The sequence below is a fragment of the Ascidiella aspersa genome, chromosome 1 (assembly GCF_963924565.1).
Source record: "Ascidiella aspersa chromosome 1, kaAscAspe10.2, whole genome shotgun sequence".
NCBI classification, from domain to species: Eukaryota; Metazoa; Chordata; class Ascidiacea; order Phlebobranchia; family Ascidiidae; genus Ascidiella; species Ascidiella aspersa.
Window position 1 is genome coordinate 5,246,888 of NC_139447.1, and position 25,516 is coordinate 5,272,403.

General features: G+C 35.4%; 3 protein-coding genes across 3 annotated transcripts; all 3 read left to right on the forward strand.

Moving 5' to 3' along the window:
* The first annotated feature begins 4,032 nt into the window (after positions 1 to 4,032).
* On the forward strand, positions 4,033 to 13,561 carry LOC146166704 (uncharacterized). The gene is made up of 5 exons (XM_083384617.1): positions 4,033 to 4,893; positions 8,036 to 8,203; positions 8,329 to 8,515; positions 12,881 to 13,030; positions 13,227 to 13,561. Exons 1-5 carry the CDS (start codon positions 4,066 to 4,068, stop codon positions 13,559 to 13,561), a joined length of 1,668 nt encoding a protein of 555 aa, XP_083240743.1. The 5' UTR covers positions 4,033 to 4,065.
* Positions 13,562 to 15,004: 1,443 nt separating this feature from the next.
* Positions 15,005 to 15,977, forward strand: LOC146166705 (uncharacterized). Its single transcript, XM_083384627.1, has one exon. It carries the CDS (start codon positions 15,005 to 15,007, stop codon positions 15,647 to 15,649), a length of 645 nt encoding a protein of 214 aa, XP_083240753.1. The 3' UTR covers positions 15,650 to 15,977.
* A 3,211-nt stretch (positions 15,978 to 19,188) lies between these two features.
* On the forward strand, positions 19,189 to 19,821 carry LOC146166706 (uncharacterized). The gene has a single exon (XM_083384636.1). The coding sequence runs from the start codon at positions 19,189 to 19,191 to the stop codon at positions 19,819 to 19,821; it is 633 nt and encodes a 210-aa protein (XP_083240762.1).
* Positions 19,822 to 25,516: the final 5,695 nt, after the last annotated feature.

A 25,516-nucleotide genomic window follows, 5' to 3' on the forward strand; every position in this document is an offset into this window, starting at 1 on the left:
TCCCAAATTCCAAAAAGTTTCGCGACAGTACACTTGACAATCTCTCAACGCACAATAGTGTGCCGCGGCACATAGTTTGGGGATCACTGATCTATCCTTTCTCTTTTGGCCTTTGCTAAACAATAAAACGAAAATGCTTAGAATCTGGTTTGTTACTTTAAAACCAGTGATACGCGTTATGGCGTTGGTTTAAAATACAGCTTATAGGTAAACCTTGGCGATAGTGCTATTTCGCAAAAGAAGAACTAGAAAGGTCTAAACCTAGAAATTTTGTCTCAAACAAACCTGAATCGTTGTGGGCAGAAAGGAAAGTGGAAGGAAAAAGAACTTGGCGTCGTTGCCGACCATATAGCGCCCTCTAGGGTGGGCGTCGAAAAGTGCTCGAGTGATGGCGTCGGTGACTTCATGAATGTTTGGGTTCGTCAGGTCGTCCATAACCTTTATTACTGCTTCGCATTCTAAAGCAGCAAAATGAAAAAATGGTAGATATTTCCGTACAATTTGTGGGAAACCAAACAGGCCAGTATATTTTTAAGATAGTCTTTAGTAAGCATTGAACATAATAAGTTGCACAAAATACACAAAATTAGCCCTTCAATGCATATTTTAGACAGTTCAGTTCATAAGAGTTAATGCTTCGCCAATATATAGACGTATATATACATATCGGTGCCTAGAGTTAATTGTTTTCTTTCTTCATGCAGTTGGTAAAATATATTTTTCGCAAACACCAATCGTGTAATAAGGGAAAAACCGAATTTTATTTGCTATTTTAGTAGGTATGCTAATCCCTCTTTGGGAGTGTCTATTCAGCACAAAAGCGCCTTGAGTAGCACATGCCACTCTAGCTCTAAATTAAACTTCATAGGCTACCAGTTTACAATTGCACAACTTGTAGTTAACATGACTGAGGGTAGGTTTAGTACAGAGGCGTGCAACATACGGCCCGCGGGCCACAGCACGGCCCGCGAGACCTTTTTACGTGGCCCGCTCAGACTACGTCAAGTAGCGCATTGTTTTTTTAAATTTTTCACTGTTTAAGAAGTTATTTGTAACGGAATCATTGGCATTTATCAATTTGTATTACGTATTCATCTTAACCCACAGTATTGCCTAACTCAGGGTTTCTCAACCGTGGCCCTCGGCCCCTGGGGGGCCACGGAGCTGTCATTGGTGGGCCACGAGCATAAGTCTGTAGTAATGACGTGTATTGCAAAACCGTGTCATTATTTTCAGTTTTTTAGTTAAATCTAAACTTGTAGTGTTAAACCTTCTTTGACCTATTGTAACGCATTTTTTCTTTACTACCTGCTGTTCGTGAGAAGTTTTGCAACAGTCGACCTCAAGCTTGCAATTCTTTGTCTGTCGCCTAATTGCATTTGTTACGTCACTTACAACCAACTTTGTGTTTTTCTAGTTTGCTCAGTTATTCTTTGTAACGCTTAACCAGCATTTTAATTATTTTTGTAAACCGCAAGTAGGATTGATACTAAAACTAATACAAGCAAGTTGAACATTTTTCAAAATAACGATATTACCGTTTTGGCTCGTAGAGATAGATTTGTTGTTGTTCCATTGATAAATTTCGATGTAAAATTAATTGTGTCAAGTGGTCAAAGCAAGCTTAACAGAACGAAGAATAGTTGAATTGCACACACTTTCAGAAGTTTACTATTAAAAATACGTTTTTACACAAAGCTTAAACATGATTTTGTGTTGTCAAATGTCAAAAATTCATAAATGGTGCGAGAGTTACGTCTCGTTTGGCTTCACAAAAGTTAGACGAGACGGCCATAATTGTGCGCAGTGTCTTAACTGCTCTGTGGTGATGTCAAATGCGTTATTACTAGCCTCAAAACTTAAAAATCACCGTTATAAAAAGCATTCTCGACGAAAGAATGATGCCGCCACAAATTCTAGCTAATTTTTTTATAATCGAGGGGGGCCACGAGGATTAAAAGCCTTTCGAAGGGGCCACGAGGCATAAAAGGTTGAGAACCACTGGCCTAACTTAACGCCACTTCGCGAATCGAGTTCGAATCTCTACAATGCGTTACAAGGAAGGTTTAGAATCATAATAAAAACCACAAGTTTAAGTTACGGAGGGTTTCCCAACCGTATAGTATTATTATTTTTAGGTAAATTAAATGAATTTCACTTTACTTGAATTTGTGTTTTTTTATTACGATACATTTCTTGTAACGTATTGTAACGTAATTTTCTGACACGTCCTTTGATAATAATAGCTAGGCAATACAGTGAGTTAAGATAAAGAAATACCTTCCAAACGCTACAACTTCTAACTTACTGCAATAATCACAAAGAGCCAAATTCCTTACTTTCAACTTACTGTTTTTCACGAAAAAACAGCCTCAGTCCTAACTTTTAAGTCGCTTTTAGTGAGGATGACAATCGTCGTGTTTAATACGCACCACGAATGCGGTTTCTAAATATAAACGAAATCAGTATACTAATGAAACGGTAAAGTCAACAATCTAGCAATTTAATTTACTAAACTATTACAGGAACCGTGGCGTAATTATCGAAGTTAACATTTTAAACACTTTTATCTGCAAATAAAGTTATCCGTTAGCGAATTGCCTACAACTCATAAATCAGCCAGAAACAGAAGAAGTTAATAGTAAAAAAAAAACAACTGCAGCTTTAGCAGCCAACAAGCAAGCGTGTGACCTAATAGACGTAATTGTTGTAAGATAATCAGCAGTTTTGAGCGACAGTTTAACATGTATTATAAAAAAAACACCTGTTTTACTTCCAACTTAATATATTATCCACACAAACTTAACGCCCCTTCGCGAACCGAGTTCGAATCTCTACAAAACGTTACAAGGAAGGTTTAGAATCATAATAAAAACCACAAGTTTAAGTAACGGAGGGTTTCTCAGGCCAGTGGTTTTCAAAGTTCCTTAGGGGGATTTCTAATTTTTAGTAGAAATCTTGTTCCAGGAGAATTTAAGAAAGAAAATGAAAATAAAACTCGTGTATAAAATATACCTACGTTATATGTTCAATTTTTGCCAAATAGCTTTCGTACAAACTCTTGGGCGATTAGAACGTCCAACTAATTATTACCAATGCTTTTTATCGCGACGGAGAAGCGAAATCCTCGGGACACAATTGAGTATTGCTATGCTCTAAGTGTAAACTAATTGAATATCAAATCCTTAAATGTCCTCTAATTTAATTCGAGAAACCGAAAATCGTCTCGACGGATGTAATGATATTCGCTTGGTCCAATATCCGAATATGTTATAAATAACTTATCGAAGTACAAGAACAATCTTCGCAACGACTAACTAAGGTAAATTGAATGGCTGTATTTGTCATTATTGCGAGAAGTAAAACATGTGGAAAATTTCACAATGCTAGGCATATTAATAGGCATGGGGACCACGAGGGTTGAGAGCTTATCAAAGAGGGCCACGAAGCATAAAAAGTTGAGAACTTGTTTTAGATCAGGGGTTCTTAAACTGGGGTCCATGGACCCCTTGGGGTCCGTGAACTAATTTCAGGGGGTCCATGAAGGCCAAATTGAAATATTAGTGTACGTTTAAAAAGTAATTAAATTAAAAAAAAGTTTAATTGAAAATAAAATGTTTTACCACTAAATGTTTTCTGACAGGCTATTTGATTGTGACGACAATTTATGACGTCATTTTTAATAATTTCTTGCCTACAGGGGTCCACGTGGAGCAAAAAATAATTTTAGGGGTCCGCGGTGAAAAAAGTTTAAGAACCCCTGGTTTAGATGGTGTTTGGTTGCTGATAAAAACGTTGGTCGCAAGGTTTGAAACCGAGTTTCTTCTAAAAGGTTCGACTCCGAAAACAATCAGTGTTAAATGTAAAATAAAGAAGAAAGGGTCACATGAGGTATACAAAGTCCTACAACCATGTCCAACGAAACGACCTTTGTTCAAAAGCTCCTAAACTTAATATTTTGCAGTTGAACGTTCAATCTAGGTTTTCCTAATTAATGTGTTAGGATTTAAAAAATAAGTTTCAGAAGTTAAAAACATTTCAAAACGCCGAAACGTTTTCTTTGCCATGGATGAGATAAAAGAGAGCGATTCTGTTGCCACAATTACCGGTTATTTATCCAAAGAGAAGCAACCTGTAATCGAAGACTCCGATTGTGCAGGACAAAGTGATTTGGATCAAATGAATACCAGGAACGAACAAAGCAAGAATCAAACAAATACAGAATTTCGATGTGACATTTGCGAAAAGTTGTTCAAAAAGCGTCATGTGCTAAACGAACATTTGTCGAAAGTTCACTTCAAGAAACACCAATGCGAGGTTTGTGGGAAACTGTTTGGAACAATTGGTGTACTTGAAAATCATTTGCGAATCCACACCGGACAAACGCCATTTAAATGTAATCATTGCTCTAAATGTTTCAAACGAGCTCGAACCTGGAAAGAACACGAACGAATTCACACTGGAGAAGAGCCTTTCAAATGTACTTATTGCGATAAATGTTTCAATCTTTCTCAAAACTTGAAATCACACGAAAGAATTCACACTGGGGAAAGACCATATAAGTGCAAAGATTGTGCCAAATGCTTTACCCAGGCAGGAAATCTCAAAGATCATGAAAAACTTCACACCGGAGAAAAACCCCATAAATGCAAAGAATGTGGAAAGTGTTTCAGTCTTACAAGAAGTCTTAAAGGCCACGAAAGAGTTCACACTGGAGAAAGACCTTACAAATGCAAAGAATGTGGAAAGTGTTTTAGTCATTTAAAAAGTATTAAAGACCACGAAAGAGTTCACACTGGTGAAAAGCCATACAAATGCAGAGAATGTGGAAAGTGTTTTAGCCAGGCGGGACACCTTAAAAGACACAAAAAAACGCACTCTAGAGAAGAAACATTTTAAAATCTAAAATCTAGTTTTAAATCTCACAACCATTTATGCCTGCAAAACATTTTTTTGATATAATAAAGTAGAAATTGCGAACAAAACTATACAGATAGTAAAACACAACAATGGTTAATAAAGTTAAAGAAATGTCTGAAATTTAAGGAAATGTGAATATGTGCGAGTTCAAACATATATCGATGTGCAACTTTCTATGCGGTAGTTTATCCCATTTCAGCAAAAGTAAAAGGAAGGACCAGTTCATAAGAATGCATTGAATTAATTAAGTCGATAAAGTTTATAATTTTGCCATTTTCCACCCACTGAACGTCTATATATTTTAACTTATCCATTATTAATATTAAAACGGTAGCTTTGAGATGTGAAATATGAATTAATGTCTTCTCTTTTTGTCGCTTTAAATAAAGTTTTTCTAATTTATAATTCCGAAAGTTGTTAAATGAAGTGTTTCTAAATATCCATGTACCACTTGTAGGTATAATATGTATAATGCGTTGAAAACGCTGTCATGACTTTTACTTTAGTAATATCCAACCCATGTTATTGCGCAAAAAAATATACAAATTACAGTTGTTTTGTTTCTTGACACGTTACAAGTTGCGCAGCATTGGAAAACTTTTATGTGAATTGCAACATTATGTTTTTCATGTTTTTTTTTAATACAGAGTTATTCGCTACGCTCAAAATGATACCTACTACTGTATGGGCTTTGATATTCTTATTTCGTCTTGCAACATTATGTGTAACCGAAGTTATGTGGCCGTTCTTGGTGGTTTCTTGCATTGTGTTTACGCAGTACACACGCAAAAGCCGATATAAATACAACGTTTTTTTAGTACGCCGAGTCAGGTTTTAATTAGGTCTATCTAACTTCTAATTGATTCTAGCTGATATAAATTTGATAAGCGGTTGGTGATATTCCTTATAAAAGCTCTTTAGTCAGGTAGCTTTAAATTCTTGAAAGCTTTAGAAACAATTAAGGAAAGCTAATTTTTTTTTAAATCATACGAACTAGAGCTATTTCAAACAGTCGTTGTTAATATGAAGTGCCTGGGAGAGATATGATTTCATGCAAAGCTCGTTTTCATGAGCTAGGGAGCTTTGTAATCCTATATACCAGACCTGGGCAACATACGGCCCGCGGCTTGGATCCGGCCCGCCAAGCAATTTCTTCCGCCAGCGTAAAATTTTTCCCAAAATACATATAAGCATCCTAAACACTCTTTCCAAAGATGGATTTATTCATGACCCTATACAAAACTCTATTTTTAGCCTGTTTTCAATACTAAAATGGAAGTTATTTTCGCGGTTCGCGCGAATCTTTTCTGCCTTTCTCGTAAGTGCCACGCGATTTTTGGCATCTTTACTGACAAAAAGCGTCCTCTGCATTATGCTACTTTCTCCAATATTAGTTAACAAACCTATCCTAATATTTATATATTTTTTGCGCTTCGGTCGAATGTATTCCGTCTACAAAATATGAATGAAATACCAGATGATTTTCAAACTCTGAAACATACCGATTCGCATTTTGTCAACCTGATTTAGTTAATGAATGCTATGTTGTATGTTTCTCCCGATTTATACCGTGTTTGCAATATGGCTGTTGTACCACAAAACTTGAAGCCTCAAAAAGCAAAGTAAACATTGTAAGTTTTTTGTGACGTTTTTACGTATTTTAATCCTAACTTTTGGTTCAACGCGCCCTCTACTTGATAAATTCTAATATATCAACAAGATATGTACATTTTCTATTTGTGCTCAATGCGTCACGTCCCCCTATAAATCCTAATTAAAGTTGGTATTTAAAGACAAACCTAGTGTCATTTGTTTCACGACGTCTTCTTTAAATTCGACTAAAATTGCAAATTCGCAAACTACAAACGTAATAAAAAGTTCGTTAGCTTATTTGTTTTATACCGCCAGAGTATGACGTCATACTGCGTGTATTTAGGATACTATTTTTGACCCGGCCCCCACAACATTGTAAGTTTCCCAAGCGGCCCGGGGTTAAAAATAATTACCCACCCCGGTGTATACTTATGTTTTAATTGGATAAATGTATGTCGCTATAAACATTAGTACCGCTTATTTGAAATGTATTATCGCCATAAAACGTCGTTGTGGTTGTGATATCCTTCCTGCCTTCGTCTAATTATAATCAAGTGTCAATCAAATGTTATTGGGCAAGCGGCGAACTTGTAATTTCAACGCGCTTCTTTAAAACGCGTTTGTATTACAAAGTAACACACAATGGTACATTGTGGACGAGATACGCTCTATAGCAGCGGTTCCCAAACTGGGGTCCTCGGACCAACTGGGGCCCGCACAACAGTTTTAGAGGGTCCGCATGGAGAATTAGTATTTAGGTTTTTCCACATTAGGCTTTAGCGAATGTTTTTAAACATTAGTCTATGTTTTAAACATTATCTGTCATCATTATTGTCTTTAGTTATGCTTTATTATTCGATCATGTGGCGTGTTTTATGATGTCTCTTGTGACGTCATAAAACATCTATTATGTTGTTCTACCTGCTATCAGTGAATCGTTTGCTTTAGTTAGAAAGTTGTCTGCACTAGTGTACTATAAGAAACACTGTTCAACTTACCCTTGAATTTTTATAGGGCCGCGAAATATCAAATTAATTGTAAAGGGTCCGAAAGGAAATTTTTGAGAAAAGTTGGGGAACCGCTGCCTATAGCAGTTACGTAATAAAACAATTAATTTAAAAAACCTGCTGTTTTCGAGCTAACTCGTGCGCAAATATGCTTTCAAAAATCATTTTATTTTGATACCTTGATGGGATCTTCTAAAAAGACTTTTAAGGGCCACATGCTGCTCCGGAGCCGCGGTTAAGAACCACTGCTCTATAGGCTTACTAAAAAAATCGGGGCGAGAACCGGCGTTGTATAATTACTCATGGGTATGCAATACCGACGCTAATAATGTTTGCAATTGTTTCGGTATTGAATATAGCAGATTATTACAGTCGTTCTTTGAACGCGCCTTAATTTGATGTTATAAGGTTAGCTTGGCCATCTTTGTTGGGCTGTTAATTTGATAAATCAGTATTAAATATAGTTCGGTACACTTTTATCTTTCAGGAAATAAATAAACATGTCTAACCACCAGACCAATTTTGAATCAAAATATTTGAAAAAAGACAGCGATGATGGATTTTCCGATGATTCTGTTTCTACGGTAACAGATTGGTCATCACAAGAACATCAACCTGTAAGTGAAGAGTCCAAGTGTGAAGAACAAAGTGACTTGGATCAAATAGATTATTCTAAGAAGGATGTAAGTAAGGATAAATCCAACAAAGGACAACATTCCAGACGACACGGAGTTCCGATGTAACATTTGTGAAGTTGTTTAAAAATCGTCGTAAGCCAATTACACATTTGTCCACATTTCACTTCAAGAAACACAAATGCAAGAATTGTGAGAAACTCGATAAATGTTTCAACCATGCTCAAACCTTGAAAGGACACGAACGAATTCACACTGGGGAAAGACCATATTTGTGCAAAGTTTGTGGCAAATGTTTTACCCAAGCAGGATGTCTTAAATTTCATGCAAGAGTTCGCACTGGAGAAAGACCTTACAAATGTAAAGAATGTGGAAAGTGTTTTTGGCGAGCAGGACATCTTAAAGAGCATGAAAAAGTTCACACTGGAGAGAGACCTTACAAATGCATAAAATGTGGTAAGTGTTTTTGTCGCCAGGGACATCTTAAAGTTCATGAAAGAGTTCACACTGGAGAAAGACCTTACAAATGTAAAGAATGTGGAAAGTGCTTTAGACAGATGTCAAATCTAAATAAACACAAAATAACACACTCTAGAGAAAAAAAATTCAATTACAAAACTTATTTTTTTGTAATATAAGCAAAGAAACTGCGGACTAAAATTTCACAGCATATAAAACACAACAATGTTTAAATAATTTAAAATATATCTGCAAATGGAAATGTGAATATTGCGAAGCTTATAGAACTTATATTAAAGTGCAACTGCCTATACCAGTGTTCCTCAACCTATGACACAATATAGGATCTACAATGCATTAGTTCACTTGGGTAGATCACTGGGAGTGGTTTTAGGCAAAAAAATTATAAACTTGTGAAAAATTAGTTTTCCCTTGCAAAGAGTTTAGCCAAAGTTTCGCTCTTACACTTATACTTTGGTCGGTGCGCAAAAAGGTTGAGAAACAATCGCTTATGGTTTGAGAATCACTCGCTTATGTTTTTCAATTTGGCTAAAGTAAAAAAGACGGACCTGTTAATAAGGATGTATTCAATTTCCCAACTTGATTCAGTCACAGGATTCGGCATTTACCCACCGAACCATTGATTAATTATTTTGTGTCATTAAAACAGTCCCTTTAAGTTGGTGAATCTTTATTTAATTCTGTTAGCTTTACCCATTAATTATACCTATATCATTTATGACTTTTGCCTTTTCAATTTTACTATGTAAGCAATCTTGAATATACAAATGTTTAGTGTTGTGTTTTATAGAACGAAACAAGTTAGAAACGCATCTAAAAAGGTGTTTGTTGAATAACTACGCATATGAGGTTTGTGAGCGAAAATACACTTTTAATACCACAAAGAAATAGACTTTAGAGAAAAACATATGAGTGCAAAATATGTGGAGACATAACCCGTAATATTGATTAGAAAGTTATTACAAAGGCTTTAATTACGCACAATTAGATAATATTATTAACAGACATCAGTTAATAAAAGTTTGAAAAAAACAAATGTCGTACGTCGAGTATAATGTTAACTTGGAAAATAAATAATAATTTACGTGAAACAATAGTAAAATGTGCACGTGTTACTCCCGACCTCGTGTTGTAACATTGATAGATGGGAATTCAGCTCTTTGTTTCATCTTTGCGTGATGTGGGTGTGACTACTGATAACAACTTTCACACAACACGATTTCACTTTTCTCTCACAGTCATTGTAATATTCGTTTAATTAAAGTTGCGCCGATAAATTAAAGGCGAATATATTTGGATTGGGTGGTTTCTGTTGTTTTTGTTTACTTTTCATTTCATTTTTATGTATATATCGGTTGCTGGCTGAAGGTTTGTCCAAATTTCTAATTTTAGCAAATTCGATATTATCAAGTAGAATTTAAAAAAATATTTCAAATATTGTGTTTTATTATATCTTCGTTGTTATTTAGTTTTTGCTGGAAAATTATTTCTTTTCAATTCTAAGAAAAGTATTTTAAAATAGGGTTAACAAAAATACAGCAAGCATATAACTTACCATGGTTCGAACCTTAAAAAGCAAACATAAAGCAAAGTAACTGCAATCCCTGCTGATGATCGAGGTTTCAACTTTGTTATGAACCGACTAAACTGGAATATTGCCAGACATTTGTTTTTAATTGTTACACTCCGCTGCGCAAGACTGTGGTAAATATAGCCTAAGGCAAAAAAAATTAAAGTTGCAGTTTTAGTTTATCACGGCTTGTACGCACTAGAAAAATAAATAAATTAGGAGAAACCAATATGGTTTTACCTTTAAAATTAAACATGATAGCAATACAACCAGAATATGCAGCCACAATTTAGATAATTGAAACTTCGACTTTACTAAACTACTCATCTCAAACGTTACAATACTTCCTCACTTAATAAATTATTAATGAACATTGGAATCTATTTCCCTAAAAGTTAGTGGAGAATAAATCCTCAGCGCTTTTGTTTTTCTCGCTGTTCATACTTTGTTTCAGTCCGCTGCGCAAGAGTGTAGGAAATACAGCCTCGGGGTGTGGCGAGCCAACTTAGAGTTGCAGTTCTAGTTTATCACGGCTTGTACCTACGCACTAGACAAGATAAAGCGTTTGTTAAAATCATTTATAGTTCAAAAGGTTTTCAAATTTTTTACTCTGCTTAAAACTAATCAAGAGGTGTTTCTTGCACATCGTTTTTATCTTGTTTTCAAAGATCAGCAATCAAGCATATAATAGTGTAAGGTGAAAACGATAAAGTTTATATAGAAAATTTAAATATTATTTTCAGTGTTTTAAGGTTTATTGCTAGCCGTTTATATTTAAAAATTTCAGTTTTGTAATGCACGTGAATTTCAAACGAAACCATAGCGACATTGCGGTAAAAACTACGATCAAATATCTTGTAGAGCCTGCCTTATAAAGCAGGTCATGCAATGTGTTATAGCTGCTAGCTGCTTAAACTTTTAGCGCCTTTGTTTTGCTGCGCAAAAATGTAGGAAATATAGTCTCAGGGTATGCCAAGCCACTATGTTAGCATTAGTCAAGTATATTTACAGAAGATAAAATATTTATTAAAAGGAGTTATAATATTTTAAAAGGGTTTACAATTGATTTCTTCCTGATTTTATTCTAGTCAGAAAATTTCTATTATATTTTGTTTAAACTTACAACACGCAGCCTAAACATTTGTGTTAATATTTGAGTATTGCAGTTTTAATACATGCGTAAAGTTATTTACCATTTCTCTAATCAATTTAGATTAGTTTTATCGTAACCATTTTTATCGTATTTGAAAAGTTCAATAATATTAAAAAAAAAAAGTGATTCAAGAGATTGTTTAAAACATTTAAAGACGTTCAATTGTTAGGCCTACTGAGTTCCTGGTAAAATTTTAAATATTGGTCGCAAACTTCGAAACCGGGTTGCTATTGGAAGGTTCGATTTTAATACCAGGCAGTTTTTAATGTCGTTGTTAAAAAATATCTTGCGCGGTTTTGGAAAACTGTGGCTTAAATCAGGGAGTCGAACCGTTTGACTTTTCCGGTTCAGGTTCGGTTCGGGTTCAATGATTTTTTTGGAATCCGGTTCAGTTCCGGTTTCGGTTCGGAGTAAATTAAAAGTTCCGGTTCAGCTCCGGTTCGAACATCGTTATTTCAAAACCGGTTCATAAAGTTCCGGTTCAGATACAATATAATTTGCGTTAAATCTCAAAATGTGGGTCGATAAATGTAGAGAATAATCTTTGAATTGTAAGTCATTTAATCTAAGTTCCGTGACTTTTTAAAAAAACAGCAACTCAATATTGAAATATCTAAAAAATAAAAAATGAACGATTTTTTTATTCAATATTCATATTTTTTTCATAAAATTTCGAACATCGCGTAACTCGGTAAAATAGAAGTTGTGACGTCATGCTGGAGCGAACCGCTTTTGTTTACAGGTTCGGGTTCGGTTAAGGTTCAGGTACTTTCAAATTATTCGGTTCAGTTCCGGTTCGGCTCCTTAAAATCTTATAAAAACCGGTTCAGGTTCGGTTACGGTTCGGAAAAAATTGAGCCAAAACCGGTTCATAAAGTTCGGTTCGGTTCCGGTTCGACTCCCTGGCTTAAATGCATAAACACAGTCGGTATCGGATCGGCACACAAGAATAACCAGAATATCGTACAAGTTCTAAACTGACGCGATTGTTTTTCTAAACGGACGCGATGTTTTTTTATCTATTTTGCAAGCTTTTTATTGGACGTAATTGAAGTTAGAGACGGCTGTTAGTCTCGTTGTGATGTTCTGTGATGATTTTTTCATGGTGTTGTTGCGTCGTTATTTCATTAGTTACTGATAAACCAAGCGTTAGGCGCCAGTTTGGAAAGCAAGTAGCTATTGAAAGATGCTGGTTCGACCAGCGTTTTTCATGGTAATCGCGCCACAAAACAATAATAGTATGGTCACAGATTGGAGCTTGAGAAGTAAATAAAAAATAAGCCACATGAAGAAAAGGGAAATATCTTAGTGGAATCAATGAGCATAACCAAGTATATAACACAAAAGAGCATTTGCAAAAGGTCGTTTGTATGCAGTGTTTCGTATTATTTGTGAGCTACTTTTTTATACTTTTCAAAAGTAGAACTAAATCATGTCAAACCAACAAAAGTGATTTTGTTAAGACTCAGTTGAACAGAGAGCGATGATGGATTTTCTGATAATTCTGTTGCCACAATAACAGATTGGTCATCACAAGAACATCAACCTGTAAGTGAAGAGTCCGATTGTGAAGGACAAAGTGACTTGGATCAAATGAATACTTATAAGAAGGATATAAGTAAGGATCCAACAAAGAAGGAAAAAATTGCAAACAACAACATGGAGTTCCGATGTAACATTTGCGAAAAATTGTTTAAAAACCTGCAAAAACTCAATATACATTTGTCTAGATTTCATTTCAAGAAACACAAATGCAAGAATTGTGGGAAACATTTCGGAACTAGAACCGCACTTGAAATACACATGAGAATCACACACTGGATGAAAACCCTTTAAATGTGCTTATTGCGTTAAGTGTTTCAACCAAGCTCAAATCTTGAAAGTAGACGAATGCACACTGGTGAAAAACCAAATGAGTGCAAAGTTTGTGGCCGGTGTTTTACCCAGGCAGGAAATGTTCGAAAACATGAAGGAATTCACACTGGAGAAAAACCTTACAAATGTAAAGAATGTGGAACGTGTTTTAGCAAGGCAGGAGTTCTTAAATGTCATGAAAGAATTCACACCGGAGAAAGACCTTACAAATGTACTTATTGCGACAAATGTTTCAACCATGCACAAACCTATAAAGTGCTCGAACGAATTCACACCGGGGAAAGACCACATGAATGCAAAGTTTGTGGAAAATGATTCACTCAATTGAACACCCTCAGAACACATAATAAAATACACACCGGAGAAAACCATACAAATGTAAAGTTTGTGGAAAGTGTTTTAGCCAGGCAGGACATCGCAAAGACCATGAAAGAATTCACACCGTACTAATTGCTTTATATCTTTACAGAAAATGAATCAAAATGGTTGTAAATAATCTGCAACATAAAAGAGATGTGAATATTGCCCGAGCGTCGACTATATATCGACGTGCACCTTCATATGCTGCTCTTTATGCCACTTTAGCAAAAGTAGAAATGAAGGACCAGTTCATAAGACAGCATTAAATTTCCAAAATTGATAAAGGTTAGGAATTTTATATATTTCTTTACCTACTGGACATCTATATATTTTGAGCTATTATTATCGTTAAAATAGTGGCTTTAAGTTGTAGAATATTTATTTAATCTTATTCTTTTCGTCGTCCCAATAGTGTTAAATAAATTAATGGTCCCATACCCTCTCCCTACAATGTATGGCGTTGTTTTGTCCATTTAGCGTACAAAAATATACCTAAAACTTTTAGTTCGATAATAAACACATTGTGAACCAAAACCTCATAGAATATAAAACATAACAATGGTTGTAAATAAATGAAATTATATCTGCAAATGAAAATTCGAATATTGAACTTGTCTATGCTTTAATTTACGCCGAAAAAAAAGACAGACCAGGTAATAAGGGTGTGATATCGATAAAGTAACAGTATTCTGTATTTTTTTAATCCAGTTATTTTCTCGTCGCCATGGTGTTAACAATTAATTATCCCTAACATTTATGTGAATATTCGCTTTAAACGCTGCCATGACTTTTACTTTTCGGATTTTATTATATAAACAATCTTGTTGCGTGAACAAAATAAAACCTATAATTTGTTTGGTTTTATAAAACGCTGAGTGTTAATGGTGCACATAAAATGGTAATGCCAAACTAAACACGCATCTGGGGTTTGTATATGAAGTTTCGCAATTAAACAAAACGGGAATTGACATCTAAGAAGAAACATGTGAGTGCAAATATCTTAGTTACCGTAAGTTTTCATTAAAGATGATCAAAATGGCGTCGGGCATTTCGCAAAACAATCGTAAAATTGTAAAGTGTTAATTTTGACCCCCTGTTATAACGTTGATAGATGGGAATTCAGCTGTTTTATTTATCTTTGCGTCGTGCGGGTGCGACTACTGATAACAACTGCCATCTTTGCTTGCTGATTAAACCTTCAACGCCTTTTTCGTTTTTATAACCGCACTAAAATAATTATGGTCGTCAGCAACATTTTGGTCGCAATAACAACATGCCTTGGTGTTTGTATTTAGGTTATAAAGCAACAATTTAAAAAGGACTTGATAATAAAGTTAATAAGTGTACTTTGTTAGAAGAAGCCGAAAGCCAACCATACTGTTGATTCAATTTTTGCCACGACAGATTGGAAATGGATATTCAGCATTTAAGTGGAGAGTCTGATTGTGAAGAACGAAGCAAGCCTCTGATTGTTCGAAGAAATATCATCAAAGATCTTTCAAAAAGCAAAAGCAAACCCAAGCACGAAGCTGAAACAAACCAAGAGTTCCGATGTGAAGTTTGCGAAAAGTGCTTCAAAGGTCTTTACGCGCTTCGCGAACATTTGTCCAGACTTCACTTCAAGAAGCACGAATGCAAGCTGTGCGCGAAAATGTTTGGAACCAAGCACTTGCTTAACACTCACATGCGAAATCACACTGGAGAAAAGCCGTATCAATGCAAACAATGTGCAAAGTGTTTTTCCCAGTTGGGACACCTCAGACAGCACGAACGAATCCACAGCGGGGAGAAACCTCACAAATGCAATCGTTGCGCTAAAGCTTTTGTACAGTCGAGTGCTCTTAAAACTCACGAACGAATCCACAGCGACGAGAAACCTTTCAAGTGCAAGCAATGTGCAAAATGCTTTCGCTCGTCTTCAGATCTTAAAACACACGAGAGGATTCACACTGGAGAAAGACCTCACCGATGTAAATACTGTGAGAAAAATTTTGTTCAGGCCGGACATCTTCGAACACATGAAAGGACGATTCATATCGGAAAAAAGCCGTTATAAATAAAAACATATATTTTCCTTACATTTCTTTAGTAAATTTGTCACATTAATGCCTTAGATATAGCAATTGCGCTAAAGATGTTTTAGTTCGACCATTATTTCTCACTGCTCTATGTTATGGCTGCTATTAAAATATCTGATGTCAGAAAAGCCACCCGACATACCTTTACGGTGCATTTTAGAATGCAGGGTTAACGAGCTTAGCACTTTGCACAAAACTAACTGAGATTTCAGTTCATGAGGGGTGAAACTGCATAAGAAAGCACTAAGTCCAAAATAAAACTGTATGTCATATTTATATCACGTCTCAAGAACTTTAAACGTTGCTCAAACCTGGATAGCTGCTAGAATTCAAACTTCTCTTGAGGGCAGGAACTTATGTCGGCATAAGACTGCATTGCCTTAACGGTTGAAATTACCTAGGTCCATGACCTAGTGGGATATTCCTAAAACGAGACGCACGGTTAAACGTTGTTGGGCACTCTCAAGAAATTCTTGTTTTATTTAAACCAATCTTAACTTTTAAATATGTCAAAGGAAAATTATGATTAATTATTAAAATCTTAATAAACATGGTAATGTAAAAATATCTAGTTTATTAATAAACTGTAATCCATTGATACATAACATTATGGAAAAGCAATATTTATTGGTAGGAGAGTTAAAATATAACGCCTGCATGTTAGAACCACGCAACCAGTCGAGTTTCCGCTTCAGACGCGATTTTACTCGGTCTCCGCTGCGCAATACAAAGCAACAACATCTCTGTGTGAAGTTAGCTGCCTTAATTCATCCAAGAAAAAACGCACCTGGGTAATCTGCAGTGCAACATATTTTTAAAGTAAACTGTTGTATTAATTAAGGTCCGTTGCGTCAGATAACCTTGGCTTCTTGGGAGTTACCAACGAGCTAAAAATAGAAAAGACTAATTTAGCGACTTACAATATTTAGTTTAAGGCATTGTTGTAAAGTCACATAAGGTTTCTTTTCAATCAAGTTGAGTCGGATTGTGAGTCTTTAGTCGACTTAACAAATTTATTTCACGCGTTTGGTTTTGCTCTGCATTTTGTAATTTACTAATTTAGAAAAAGATCAACTAAGAATTTTGTAAGCTCGACAAATCGTGAGTTTGTTGTCCTTAATGAAACCATAAAAAAACAGGTTGGCCTAACGACTACAAGGTAAATATTCCTGAAACTATTAGAGAGGTCGAGCTTTAAGTTTAAGCCTAATTCTTAAATTAATTAATCCCATACAGCATTTACGCTTTGTGATAAACATTTAAGTCGTAAAAATATTTGTTTAAGCGCATTACTTAATAACAACAGCATATGAACTGTATAATACGTGTGAAACAATGTCGCTAAGAAGTTCATTACAGCAAACTGTGAGAGGCAAAGTATACTCTGTAATCGAGTAACATCACTTAGATCAGTTCTTCTCAAATGTCTTTAGCCAAATATACCTTAGATTTACCTGAATGCGTGGCGTATCCCTTAAACATAATAAAATGAAAATATCAAACACGTGTTTAAGGCTGGAGGACCTACCGTTGGTACAACTGCGGTGAAGGAAATAAACTTCAGACAAAAAATGTGAACAGCCCATCAAAAAAAATGTGAACAGCCCATCAAAAAAAATGTGAACAGCCCAGCAATGAGTACCATTTTTTTGAAGATCCCTGGCTGAGGTCATCCGCACGGGCCCCAGGTTGGAAACTTTGGATATTGCGCGGGGGAGATGTTTTGCAGTAGAAAAAATGCGCGGCTGTAAATAAAATTTCGACTTGAACTTGCGCGGCTGAAAATAAACCATCAGGCTACCGAAAGTTGTAAATTGCGAATTTATATTAAACTTACAGCGTTCATAGAATACTTGAATCACTGCGCAATTTTTGGTTGGTGTGCGGGCGCAGTGCGCAGGTAAATATTTAAAAAGTTGGATAGTGTAGCATTTAATATGCAATATTACTCGAAATTGCCTAATTTGACGTCACTAAACACGTGACCGTTGTCCACTGATGCGTGACCAAATCGCCGAACTGTGCGTTTTCAGCGTTTCGCAAGTGATTCTATTTGATGCATTATTGTATATACGTCTTATAAACTAGCGTTAAAAAATGTTATGCAACTTCAGTATGCGGCCCGCCAATTTTTTTTGTGCTTGTTAAGTTTCATACAGAAGTTTGCGCGGCTGAAGTTTTGCGCGTTTGCTCGAGTCAGATTTGCGCGGCTGAACACATTTTCTATAAAATGCGCGGCTGTGACCGCGGCTGAAAGTGCTACTGGGGCCAAACTTTCCAACCTGGCGCACGGCAGTGATAACTAAATTCACTACATTAATTGTGTTTGCGGCGAGTAAACAAAGCGTCGAAACAAAGTTGTGCTTATGGTGGAAAGAGGTTATAGTTTGCTACTTTTAATAACATTCCAGAGATTTGTTGTATCTAGCTATAACAATGCAAGGCAAGGCGGTTTTAACTTGGGCGCTGCGCTCGTAAGCTTCAACATTTTGCTCGCTCGTGTCATAAACGTGAACAACAATTTCTTTACATCACTGGTTCGAAAATCTTAACAAAGCCAGACAAAATAAACACGCTTTACGTACCTAAGAAGTTTCAAACGCCTACTCCAGTTTAAGCATTCCTGATGTAGAGTGTCATAAATATAATATAACTTTCAATGTACAAGACTAAGTATGTTGTGTAAGTTGCTAACATTATTAATCAACACTCGAACGATGGGATTGAGCGAATGCTGGTAAATAGCGCTTGAATTAAAGCCATACTCTAGGATAAAACAGGAAATACACAGCATTAAGTGTTTATGTCAGTTGTGGTGTTGCGCCAAAAATACTGGAACCTCCACATGACGGCATGTAGGATGCATGAAACGCTAAAGGAGAGTCTTATAATTGGATTAAAGGAGTCAGAACACATGCGATATATTAAATGCGTAAACGGTTTGCGGCCAACGACACAAAATGGCTCAAACGTTTAGTTGCAATTTCTAATGGTTCTCCCAGCCTCTCCAAACCTGACTGCCTTTATTGGTTTACAGTTTCCCGAATCGCCTTAACGAAGGGAAGAAATGGTGTAAGTGCCAAACGTAACTAATTATGATGCGACCACAGAAAACGTGATAAGATAAGAAACAAAGCGTGAAAGGTTAGGCGCAAAAGTCGAAAAGCGATATAATTTACGTAAGTGAGAAAAAAAGAAATGAAAAAACGAACAACAAGCTTTTCACAGTCTTTATTTAAGCGCCGTTCAATTTGATTTTATGACGTTGTGTCGGCTATTTTTGTTGGGTGAGGAATTTGATCATTCGGCAATAAAATTAGTTTAGCACACTTCTTGTTTTTTTTAGGAAATTAGTAAAAATGTCAAGCCACGGCTTTTTTGTAAAAACAAACTTAAAAAGGAGAACGAAGATAAATTTTCTGAAGATTTAATTGCTACGATTATAGATTCTTCATCACAAGAACATCAGTCTGTAAGTGAAGAGTCTGATTTTGAAGGACTAACTTACTTGAATCAAATGAATACTACTAATCAAAGCAAATATCAAAGCAAGAACCTGTCAACACGGAATACAGAGTTCCGATGCCACGTTTGCGAAAAGTGTTTCAAAGATCGTTACAAACTCAAACATCATTTGACTGGAGTTCACTTCAAGAAACACAAATGCAAGGTTTGCGGGAAAATGTTTGGAAGAAATAACGACCTTGAAATCCACGTGCGAGCTCACACCAGAGAAAAGCCGTTTAAATGTGTTTATTGCAATAAATGTTTCAACCATGCTCAAACCTTGAAAGAACACGAAGGAAGTCACTCTGGGGAAAGACAAAATGATTGCAAATATTGTGGAAAATGTTTCACTCAATTGTCTAACCTCAAAAGACATAGTAAAATACACATCAGAGAAAAAACATACAAATGTAAAGTTTGTGAAAAGTGCTTTAGCCAGGCAACTGCTCTTAAAGTTCACGAAAGAATTCACTCTGGAGAACGACCTTACAAATGTAAAGAATGCGGAAATTGTTTTAGCCAGGCAGGAAGTCTTACAAAACATGAAAGAGTTCACACCGGAGAAAGACCTTACGAATGCAACGTTTGTGGAAAGTGTTTTAGCCATATCTCAAATCTTAATAGGCACAAAAGAACTCACTAAAAAAAAACCTTTCAAAACAAAAACTTGTGGTATGTTTTAAATCTCACAACAAGTTATACTTTATAACTTTATTTCTCTAATATATTAAACCTAAAAATTGCAATTTAAAGGAAATGTGAATATGTGCGAGCTTCGTACATATATCCATAGGCAACTTTCTATAATGTACTTTATGCCACTTCAGCAAAAGTAAAACGAAGGAATAGTTAATTAGAATGTCTTTAATTTATAAAATCGATAAAGTTACAGAATTTTACATTTTCCCAACGAATCGCTGAGTATTTATTCATTGAAACAGTTGTCTTGAGTAGTGTAATCGTTATTTAATCCTGTTTTTATTCTTGTCGCAATAGTGTTAAATAAAGGATTTCTAATTATTCCTGTACCACTTATAGGTATAATATGCATAATGCGTTTCGAACCCTGTCATGACTTTTACTTTTCGCAATATCCAACCCATGTTGTCGGGCAAAGAAATATACAAATTATAGTTGCTTTGTTTCATGACACGCTACATGCTGGCGCTTACATAATGATTGTTCAATAAACACATTTTTGGGAGAAGTTTCGTATTTAAAAACACAGAGGAATTGACATTACAGAAAAACATATGAGCGCAAAATATTTGAGAAAGTTAGCGACTTAAACGGGAATGGTAAGACATAATCTGAAATTGAAAACAAAAGTTGATTGCAAAGCTTTAATTACGCACAACTAAACAATATTTTTAATAGATCCCAGTTATTAAATCCTAAAGTGTAAATAAGGTTTGGAAATGGCAAATACTTCTGTAAATGGCGTACGCCGGGTATATTATTTACTAGGCCTATAAATAAAAGTTTACGTTAAACCAATTTACAACAATTCTTAAATTGTAAAATGCTAAAATTATAAATTAAAGTATATATTTATACAACCACGCGAGGGCTCCGAAGCCACAACAGAATGTTGGAACATGAAACAAATGATGAATATGATGGTTATTTTACAGAGTAGGTTCTTTAAGCTCATATAACAGCCGAACATCGTCGTAGTTTTGTTCTTTTAAGCAGCAACACTTAAATGCTACAGTATAAACTAGTTTGCTGCGGAATTATATGAAAAAACGTTACTTGTAACAATATAATAATTAATAGATTCGTAACATAACTTTATCAGACTTTGATAAAAATATCTTAAAGAGTCGCAGTTTGCTACGTTTTGTAAATGTATTTTTCATTTGTACCTGGATAATTAATTCATTAACATAAGAAACACACCGGGTTCCTTGAACTTTTTATTGGTTTCAGTTCGCCAAACATTAACGCATAATGGTGTTCTATCAATATTGGTTCATTTTTCCTTATTAATGCTATAGATTTTTTTCGTCGAAATAGTAAAGATATAATGCGTTTCATTTTTTACCTGTGATTTAAACTATAGCTGTTGCCAAATGTATTTAAGCTGAATTTTGCAATCCAAGCAAATATTGTAAGTTGATTATGGACATTAATGTTTTAAAAAGCGTTACATGTTAAAAGTAAATATATATATAAGGTGATTAGTCCATTAAACACATATCCAATAACAGATCATTAAAGAGTTGAACCGCAAATGGCTCTTCGTATTTTCTACATGTTATTTGTGTTCGCAATTTCCATATACGTGTGTTGCTTAAATCAGTCATTTCGCTGTAAACGTTTGTAATGCTAATTTGAAATATATTTATTATCTCCGTAAGACATCGTTAGCATAAGCGTTTAATTGCGTGATATCCTTCCTACATTTATCTAATCATTATTAAGTCTCAATCTAAATATTAAGTGTCATATCTTATCATCATTAAGTATTTTAGAAAATTTTTCTAAAGTTTTTTGCTATGTACAAGAGAAAACCACATACGAGAATTCACACTGAAGAAAAAGACCTTTGGTCCCAACAATATTGAAATACTTTAAGTCGGTCAGCAAATCTCAATTTGTTCAAAATTGTAAATCTAACAAAGAAAAGAAATATGCTTCCTGAATTATGAATGCTACACAAACATCTAACTGTGTTATCTTTCATTATTATAGATTGTTGTGCAGCATTGGAAAACTCTCATGTGAATGGCAACATTATGTGTAACGGAAGTTATGTGGCCGTTCTTGGTGGTTTCTTACATTGTGTTTACACGCGCAAAAGGGGTTAGGGTTATATCGCGGTGTTTGAAGCAGTAAATACTTTGGTTTGGTACATTGTCAAATGTACAAGCGTCTAATCTCACTCGCAGCTGCGATAAATAACACTTTGCAAGCAGCAGCGTTGCGTGGATCGAACCCGTCGTTAATCCTGCTTACTGTGCAGTGTTCGCCGCTTTGTAAATCCCCGCGCCAGGACAATTAGCTCTCGTTTCCCTGAGCAGGAAGCATCTTGTCGTTCGACCCGATAAAACCGACCAAGACCAAGTAAATGTGTTTAACGTCATATTAGTGTTTGTAGTAAAGTGGAGTTTACTGTACAATGCTGTACTGAATATAGTTGCGGTTGTATATATATATAAATTATGTAAAAAGAAAAGATGTATTTGCTAATGTTCTGTGTTTACATTAAAACACAGCTGAGTATATTTTGAAATAAAAGCCACAAGGACTTTGTTGTTAATTACTGTCAGAAAATAAGAGCGTGGCATCGACCCTGTATACAAGTTAGTTAGTTAAGCAAATATCTACATTGCGCTTTGCACAATATATATCAAAATATTTATCATAAACCCAAGAGCCGCAAAAAACTGGGTAAATTCGCACGAGAATCTAGGCTTAATTTGAATAAGAGGTTTCCCGCAAACCTTGCATAGATAACAAATTTGTCGTTGTTTCCTTGCTTTGTTTTTTGAAAGACTAGAATTTTGCCAGATATATGCACCGACGTTTTTGTGCTTTTGTTGATTTCCGATAAGTTGTTTGCTCTATCCGGGCGCAATTGGTCTGTGTAGCTCAGCAATTGGTAGTGTGACGGTCCCTGTATGACCGAGGTTGTGAGTTCGAACCTCACCACAGGCTAGTTTTACGAACAGGATGCAGCAGGCAATGGTGCTATGAGTTTTCGCCACTTGCTCCCCACTGAGCATGTGTAGTTCAATCGGTAGAGCGACGGTCCCCTGTATGACTGAGTTCGTGAGTTCGAACCTTACCACAGGCTTGTTTTACAAACAGGATGCAACATGCAACGGTGCTATAATTATTTGTCGACTTGCACCCCTCTGAGCCTGTGTATAGTTTAGTTGTTAGAGCAACGGTCCCGGTACGACTGAGGTCGTGAATTCGAATCTTACCACATGCTAGTTTTGCGGACAGGGTGTAGCAGGCAACGGTGTTATAGTTGTGTCATCTCACAGTGATGCATACTTTTCACTTAATAGATCGACGGTTCCGCTACGGACAAGGTCCTGAGTTCGAAACTCATCACCGAGTAGTTTTGCGATCAGTTTACTCGCGAGAGAAAATAATTCAAAGTCCTTCTGTCTAAGAAATGGAGGATTAAGGTTATGGAAATTATGCGAAATAGGGTGGCAACAGCACTTTAAAGGTATAGACATGTCATTATTTTACAATTGCCTAATATTGCTATGTAATCTCATGAATCCTAAAAATTATAGGCAGCTTTGGTAAATAATGTGGGAAATGATTTTGTGAACAAAAATTTGATAATAAAGAAAATGTAAATATTGCGCGAGCGTTGAACACATATTTCAACTACAATTGTCGACATTCTTGATAAATGACGGCAAAGGTAAATAAATAACCAAATTACACCAGTTCTTTGAAGCGGCAACATTGAAATGCTACAGCACAAGATAAACTAGTTTGTTGCGGATTTATATAAAAAAAAACATTAATGTCTTGTAATAATTATTTATGAGTAACAGCATTTAAAAATATATATATATATATCAAAGAGCCGCATGTGGCCTGCGATCCTCAGTTTGCCAACCTCTGTCAATGTATGTTCATTTGTACCTGGATAATACACGAAATACATCGCGTTTTTTTAGTGAACTTTGACTTATTACTGGCTTCGCCCAACAAGACAACACGGTGTTCTGATGTGAGAATGTTTGATAATTGTATAAAACTAGTAAATCGGTTATATATTAAGATATCATCGTACAAGCGATAATCTCATTTGCAGCTGCAATAAACAACACTCGAGTGCGTCCTCTCTCGACCTCGTATTCAAGTTAGCAAGTTAAGGGATGCTTTACCTTCATTTTTTACAGTGCATATTAAACGATATGACATGAACGCAAGATCCGCAAAAATCTGGGTTAATTCACACAAGAATATAGACTCAAAGGAACTTACTTGAATACGAGGTCAACTCCCGCTTTAACAACAAATTTGTCGTTGTTTCTTTACTTTGTTTGTAGAACAATTATAGTATATTTTAATGCCCCAAAACGGCGCATTTATTTCCAAGAAATTTAATAAATTAGCATTTAGCCAGCCATATCCACAGACGTGTTTTCTGGCAAATTTCCCGGCAAGTTATTTTCACTAATAGGACTCTGCAGGCATTGGTCTGTGTATCTCAATTGGTAGAGCGACGGTTCCGGTATGACAGAGGTCGTGAGGTGGAACCTCACTGCAGGCTAGTTATACGAACAGGATGCAGCAGACAATGGTGCTATGGTTGTTTCTTGACTTGCTCACAGTGATCTGCATAGCTTTCACTTGATACAGGGGTCGGAAACCTATGGCTAGCAAGCCATATATGGCTCTTTTGTGACAACATATGGCTCTCTTGATAAAAGAATCTTGCTTGCAGAAGAAGCTAAGCTATCATTTCTCAGCATAATCTCCAAAATAATCATTTTTGGTGCATAGAATTAAAACAGAATAAGCAGCCTATAACTAGATGTTAAAAAAGAATTACATGGCTCATAGAAATACAGCAAAGAATTTTTGAACTATATGGCTCCCTGCGTGTAAAACAGTAAATGTAAAGGGGTTTGTTCATTAAACATCTGAAGTGATGAAGTTTTGCAATTAAACCTCACAGGAATTGACAAAAAACTTCAAATTAGTAATATACTCTTTTTTGTAAAACTTTTTCTTCCAAAAATATTTTATAATACACAAATACAAAACATTTGAAATTCGATTGCGTGTTGTTCTCATAAATTTTATTGTTATAGGTTGTGGTACGCGGCATTGAAACACCTCACAGTGGTTGTACAACATATCCTGTAGTGTTGATTAAAATGTCATTCCTTAAAGTAATTGAAAATTAAACATTAAGTTATAAAATGGCGAATGCCCTTGATAAAAGGCATACGTTGGGTATATTGTTAAGTAGACCAATTAATAATTCTCGTTACAAATTTCCAACAATCGTAAAAATGTAAAGTGTATATTTCGACTTCTTGTTATAACGTTTATAGATGGAAAAATCAGCGCTTTACTTTATCTTTGCGTGTTTCGGAAAAACAACTTTCACACAACACGATTTTTCTTTTCTCTAGTCAAAAGTAATTTCGTTAAAGTTGCGTCATTAATCTAAACAAAGTGAATAAAATTGGATTAGCTGGTTTGTGTTGTTTCCGTATATTTTTTATCTTTTGGATATATTAGCTGGTTTGTGTTGTTTCCGTATATTTTTTATCTTTTGGATATATCTTACAGAAAATTTGATATGATTAGGGTAAATTCAATTCAAAATTATTTAAACTATAGTT

What these genes read in the sequence shown, in the direction of transcription:
- LOC146166704 (XM_083384617.1), top strand. Translation starts at nt 4,066, where the DNA reads ATGGATGAGATAAAAGAGAGCGATTCTGTTGCCACAATTACCGGTTAT. An exon ending in CGCACTCTAGAGAAGAAACA is followed by an intron (nt 4,894 to 8,035) that starts TTTTAAAATCTA and finishes TCTAACCACCAG; the next exon opens with ACCAATTTTGAATCAAAATA. An exon ending in TAGATTATTCTAAGAAGGAT is followed by an intron (nt 8,204 to 8,328) that starts GTAAGTAAGGAT and finishes TTTCACTTCAAG; the next exon opens with AAACACAAATGCAAGAATTG.
- LOC146166706 (XM_083384636.1), top strand. Translation starts at nt 19,189, where the DNA reads ATGAATACTACTAATCAAAGCAAATATCAAAGCAAGAACCTGTCAACA.
- LOC146166705 (XM_083384627.1), top strand. Translation starts at nt 15,005, where the DNA reads ATGGATATTCAGCATTTAAGTGGAGAGTCTGATTGTGAAGAACGAAGC.